Raw genomic sequence first — 6,000 nt, 5'->3', positions numbered from 1 at the left:
CACTCACTCCCTCACACTCACAATCACTCCCTCTCTCAAGAGCACACACAAGCAAGGAGAGGAGAAGAAGAGAAGAGCTCTTGTTGGACACACACCAAAGAATGAGCTTCCATTCGCTTTTTGAACTTTATATATACAAACCCTAAAACCCCATGGGCGCCCATCCTTCTTTACATGACTGGCCATTGTGGCAAGGTCCCTTTTTCTAATTCCCTCTTTTTGCTTCATGCCCTAGGCCTATATTCGACTATTCTTTTACAGGTGGCACAGGAGGGAGCCTGGCACTCTTTTACAAGAGTTTTTGGAGTTTTTGAGGCGCCTTTTATTTAAAACTACGCTTTTGGCCCTAGCTTAGCTTTGGAGACCACCTACGTGTCCTTGCTCCTTTTCCATCTTCTTTCTGCTTTTTCATTCATTGTTCCGCCTTCTCGGCTTGGGGTTAACAGGAGCAAAAGAATGATTGCCCTAATTGAATCGAATAGGTTAAAAGTACTTGTGATTACTTTGATGGTGTTGTGCATTTTAGTAGGTAATTTGGTCACCTTAGATGCATTAATTTAGATTGTTTCCACTACATAAGGCTTTGATATTAGAAGGAAACTCAATGGAAAGGAAGGATGAAGCATACTTGTCCAAAAGGATTGGTGACTCCATAGTATGGAAATATAACTTGTAGGCATTATGGAGAGATGCATGAATGAGTTGAGACTAGCCCAACATTTATCTATTATTACATTCCACATGATCACTCAGGCTTCACATGATGCACTATACATTTGGGGAACCATACTCGTCCATATGAAGAGGGGACTTGTAGCATGCATATTCAAATGATTGAGGAGAAATTGCATTCCAAAGCAAAGGGAAATCCATTTCTTATTGCACACCAGTTGGAAACCACTATGGCTAAAGATTTTATCTTGAACATACTTATGGATGCTAAAAAATGAAAAGCTATCAAATATTGGTGATGATGAATTTGCTAACATGATTGAGTATGTAATACTAAATTCAAGTAGGGAAATGATTGTGAAATGTTTGGAACATGCCAAAAGGGCCCAAAGTATTAACCTGAAGAAATTTGAGGTAGTCTTGGATCCGAGGAATATATGTATATACCCTTTTATTCAAAGCATGTTGTTCCGAGGGCAATTGGGGTTAGACCACCATCCACATGTTTTAAAAATGTCCACTCTTGGTCTTGGAATTAGATTGGATTTAGTTAATAGAATGCAGCCTGATGGTAATTTGTAGGACATGTGGTTACATTTTGATCGTGTGCATAGGGTTCAAGTCTAGCCAACAATGTATACACACATATAGGTAGCTATATGTGCAGGAGCTATTGTCCATAGCAACATGCGAGTCCATGGTGAAGGATAGACATGCACACATTGAGTTTTGAAATATGTCCAATGATATGGTTCAAAGTAAAGACATTGAAAAATTAGATTGGCCATCAACATGCCCAAAATAGAGGTGGTGTATTTAGGTATGGATGATCCCCCTAATATGATATTAGGGCTTGGCTTGGCTTCAAACTAATTCCCCATGGCCAACCATTTCACCACTTGGGATGCCCATTAGGTGTAGGCATCACAATGAAGTAGAGGGCTACTTGGATGGAGCAAAAGATCAAGATGAATATGGATAAATGGAGGAGCCGCCTAATCTCCTTTTTAGGTAAGCTATTGGTTATAAAGCTTATGCTAGCTTCACTTGTAACATTCTTGGCAATGGTGCTAAGTCAAACCAATTGGATATTAATACAAAGGAAATTTGCTAGCTTTTAGCGGAGCAATCCTACTTGAAAGAAGGAACGAAGAGCCATATCATGGCCACTGATAATTGCCCAAGTGAGTGATGGGGGGCTAGGTATCCCCATATTAACTATCAAAGCAAAAGCTTTCATTTTAGTTAGTTTAAAAGGATTGAGGAGGACCAACCTTGGATGACTATATCATAGGGGTTTGCTATCATGCATCAAGCTAAAAAGAGTAAAAGTGGTTGACATGCAATGGCTGGATCCGATTTTGTTCGGGTAGAGAATTAAACTATCACATTTTGATGTGGCTCAAAAGATGGTTACATCATGGTAGGAGGTGATTGGAGATGTGTCATGGGGTGGTGCACAAGATAGGGGAGGCAATTCCTCTTTGATGTAGATCATTTGGAATGATGAAGATACCTTTTATCCACCCTACAGGCTAGTAGATGAAAAACCCTATGTGACCAAAATAATCTCAAGTAAAGGGGCTGGTAAGATGGCAGGACCTATGGGACCATAGGAAGATGGATTCCTAGAGGTTGATAGAGCCAAATCTCAATTCAATTTCATGGAGGGAGAGGCATATTATCTGCACTAGATAGGTGTCTCAAACCAAACTGGCCTACTTCTAGAATCATAAACAATGCACCCTAGTAAGTTTTTGATTGCATTGAAGGGGAAACTTTTAGGGCAATGAAACATGGAGAAAGAATTCTCAAAGAAGTCCATGGAGCACTTTACACGAGCCATTGCCTATTGGAAAACATGGCGCCCTAGAGCACGGCTCAAGACTCACGCTAAGAGGATTAAGAGAACTTGGAGAACCACTCCATTAAGAAGGTTGAGCTATTTCTTGTGGAAGATAGTCATGAACAAGCTCCCCACTAGGAAGTAGCTAATAACATAATCAAGACCTCCCCAATGTGTTCTTTTTGTAGAAAGAGAAGGAGACGGTCAGGCACTTGTTTTGGGAATGCCAAGAAGTTGGGAAGAATGTGGAGTACGATCAAAGACTAGATAAAGAGAGTAGGGTTTGTTGATAATATTGATTGTAAACTAATGCTCTTTGGAGATAAGGGAAGAAAAAACATATTGGGATTTGGAAATGTAGTATAGGTTGAGTCTTTTCATGCCTATGAATAGGTGGTCAGTCACATGGAGCGAAGTACTAGCAACCTTGCAGGCCTTTGATAGGAAAAATAGAATTTACAAGGTATCTTACACAGCTTTGAAGAAGGTCAAAGGTTTTTGTATACCTTGAAAGTTGCCCATTGATGGCATTTGTATTTTGTACATATTTTTGTTGACAACATAACTAAATGTACCATATTATTGTAAAAAAGTTTGCTTAATTACCCAGAGTGAATGGGGAGCTTACAGAGAGGCTGCTAACAAAGGTTGAAAGTTTTAGCTCCAATTGATTTAATTTTTTTTTTCAATGAGCACTATTTATACTGTAATATTATAATACTATAGTGATATTTATTCATAATAATAATAATAATGAGTATAATATTTATATTTATGATAATAACGGTGATGGCAATTAATAATAATAATAACGATATTTATAACTTGAACACGTTAAAACGACGGGCTACATTTGTGATAGGTTCTACTGATCTGCAAAGAAAACGCCTTGCAAATTAGTCTCCCCATCTCAAGAAGGATTCGTGATCAAGTCTTTGGGTTGTGGTTTTTGGGCAGCGCAGAAGGCAGATTGCCTCGGGTTCAAAGGCTGATATCGTCTCAGATGCAAGGCCTTCTCCCCTGAAATGCGCACGCCATAGCTGCCTGCAAAACGATCTCCAGCAGCCAATGCAAAGATCTGGTCCAGAAGCCTCCTGACTAGGCTATGGCTGGCTGGCTCTCCTCGAAGCTGAAGGAAGCTGAGCAGTTCCTACAGCAGGTTAATCGCATTTCATCTTTTTGTTAGAGTGTCCGTTAAGCAAATTGTATGCGTCCGATCACCAATCCAGGTTGCAGAACAGATTATTTAAGATGTCTCCACATGTCACTGGAGCCCCAGGTCAAATGTTGTGTGGTTTTTGAGTATCAGGCTACGGATGCTCACACGTCAGAGGACAGTGTACTTGCCAAGTTATGAAAGGCCCTTGTATTGCCAGTAGCCATGCAAAAATGCCCCACAATGAATGCTACAATATTGTGTGTGCGATTTTACTAATCTGGTTTGCAGTGTCCATCAATCAACAGTATGCATCTGACTATCAATCCAGTTTGGCTGATACAACGGTGCACGATCCATGCATTGATTTTGTGTTTTGCATACATATAGGTTGCATGTCTAATACATGAGCATTTGCTTTGTGTGGCACATGCATACATGTCGCATTCAGATCAGGTGACAGAGTATATTTGCCAATTTATGGAGGACCCTTATATTGGGAGTAGGCCTGCAAAGGTGTCATACAATGAATGCTAGGTTAGTACAATCAGGTCAGAGAATGGATATACAGTAAGGAGACATCATAGCCATGGTTTCCCTTGTGAATACCAGCAGTTGGAGTGGGCTAAGCTCAATATTTCTCATATTTGTAGAGAAATGTTGCCGCTTTGATGGCCAATTGCTTTTAGACTTGCTTATGGCCCAACTTTGGGACTGCCTTGGGTGGTGTTGGTTATTGATCATGTGGAGCAGTTCTCACCACCTGGTTTTCGCCAATTTCAATTGCTGCCAAGCCTTTTCATGACTGTAACTTTTTCTTGATTCAAATAAGGGTTTGTAAGCTTCATACCAGCAGAGTTAGTATACACACATTGTCAAGCAGCCATCTTTGCCAGTGTATGAAATAGCCCATATTCGAAACAAGTCCAAGTTCCTTGTCCTGCATAATTTAAGCCATCAGGCCATTCACATGCAAACATTTTCAGCACATTTGTCTTTCCTAATTTTTTGACTTCTCTTTGTGCCTTAATGTTGCCATATCTTGAAAGCTGTTGGTTGCTCCTTAAAAACCAGTCGCAGACCTGCTGTCAGATGTTTCACTTGGCAGGTTATAGATAACGTAGTACCAGACAGACTTTTTGCCATCATTATCATTATTGTTCATCATGTCATCATCCACTTCCACGACGTAGCTTACTACATGTGAGAATCAAACTTTTCACTCTGCAAAATTTTGAGATTTGGGTGATGGTCCAACTGATTTTTTCAGTAGTTCCTCAACAACCCAATCTCAGTAGGTTAAATGCTGGCAGGGATTCCAACCAGAATATTTGATGGGGTGATTGAGCCAAAATGGTTGGTTTTACACCAGTCTAAAACCCCAGACCAGTAAGCAACAGAACTAACTGAAGCCGAAAGGGTTCTCTCTTTTCACAAAGCTTTGGCTGGACGAGTTTGGTGTTGATGGAAAAGCTCTTATTCTCCGGAGTCATGAATGCTTCTGTTGTAGTTGGCCACTGTTTTATTGGGGGAGTATGTGACACAGATGGACCATGGTCCACCCTAGTACATTCAAATCACTCACACATCCAGAAGTGTGATCAGCAGCTGGTGCAGAGCCTCCTGTCCCTGTTACTTGCAGTGCAACTCAGTCAGTTGGCAGGTAATGCTGCTGTTTGATGCTGAAAGGTTGACATGCTAGACTTATGAGACAACATTTTCTGTTGCTCTCCTTGTGCAGACTTCACACATCTCGTTTGGTGTGGTTCTTTTTTTAAAAGGTGGGGGATGGGTTAGGAGAGTGGGGTGAAATTATTTTTGCTTTCAAAAGGTCATAAGATCTAAACAACTACAACACCATAATGCTGATAGAATAGCACATTTGATGAAGCATCATAAAGTGAAAAAAAAACTCAAGAACTGTAAACTTACAGGTCTGGTTAAAATAAGTCCTGTATTGGTTGTAAACTTGATCTCCTCATTTCTCTTCTACACCCAAGTCCACAGAAGGATTTGTCTCCTAGACTCTTGCAGTGAAGTCCACTGAGGAAGGGGGTGTGTGGTGCGCGCGCGCACAGAGAGAGAGAGAGAGAGAGAGAGAGAGAGAGAGAGAGAGAGAGAGATTTTAACATCTCTAAAGAGGCCAAAATGGCATATGAGCCTTGAACGATGAATCAATTGCTAGTGTTGTCTCATCAACAAGAGCTATAAAATAGAATATAATAAAGATGCAGAATAAACAAACTGACCAAACTCTCAGTTGTATGGACTGAAAGTGTAATGTCCTACAATCAAAACATGAAAAACTGGAAAAATGAAGCTGCTG

General features: G+C 40.4%; 1 protein-coding gene across 1 annotated transcript in view; it reads left to right on the top strand.

Annotated features, from left to right (window-relative positions):
* Positions 1–3,375: 3,375 nt before the first annotated feature.
* Positions 3,376–6,000, top strand: part of LOC148011328 (uncharacterized) — a 48,666-nt gene continuing 46,041 nt past the window's right edge. The window contains exon 1 of the mRNA XM_087669992.1: positions 3,376–3,677. Within this exon, the coding sequence (XP_087526118.1) occupies positions 3,624–3,677 (54 nt within the window). The 5' untranslated portion in view covers positions 3,376–3,623. The remainder of the gene's footprint in view (positions 3,678–6,000) is intronic.

Source organism: Lygodium microphyllum, chromosome 28 (assembly GCF_053477565.2).
Source record: "Lygodium microphyllum isolate KBCC chromosome 28, Lygodium_microphyllum_v1.1.10, whole genome shotgun sequence".
NCBI lineage: Eukaryota > Viridiplantae > Streptophyta > Polypodiopsida > Schizaeales > Lygodiaceae > Lygodium > Lygodium microphyllum.
The sequence above is the reverse complement of the archived record's forward strand: the minus strand, read 5'-3'. Positions and strand labels throughout refer to the sequence as shown.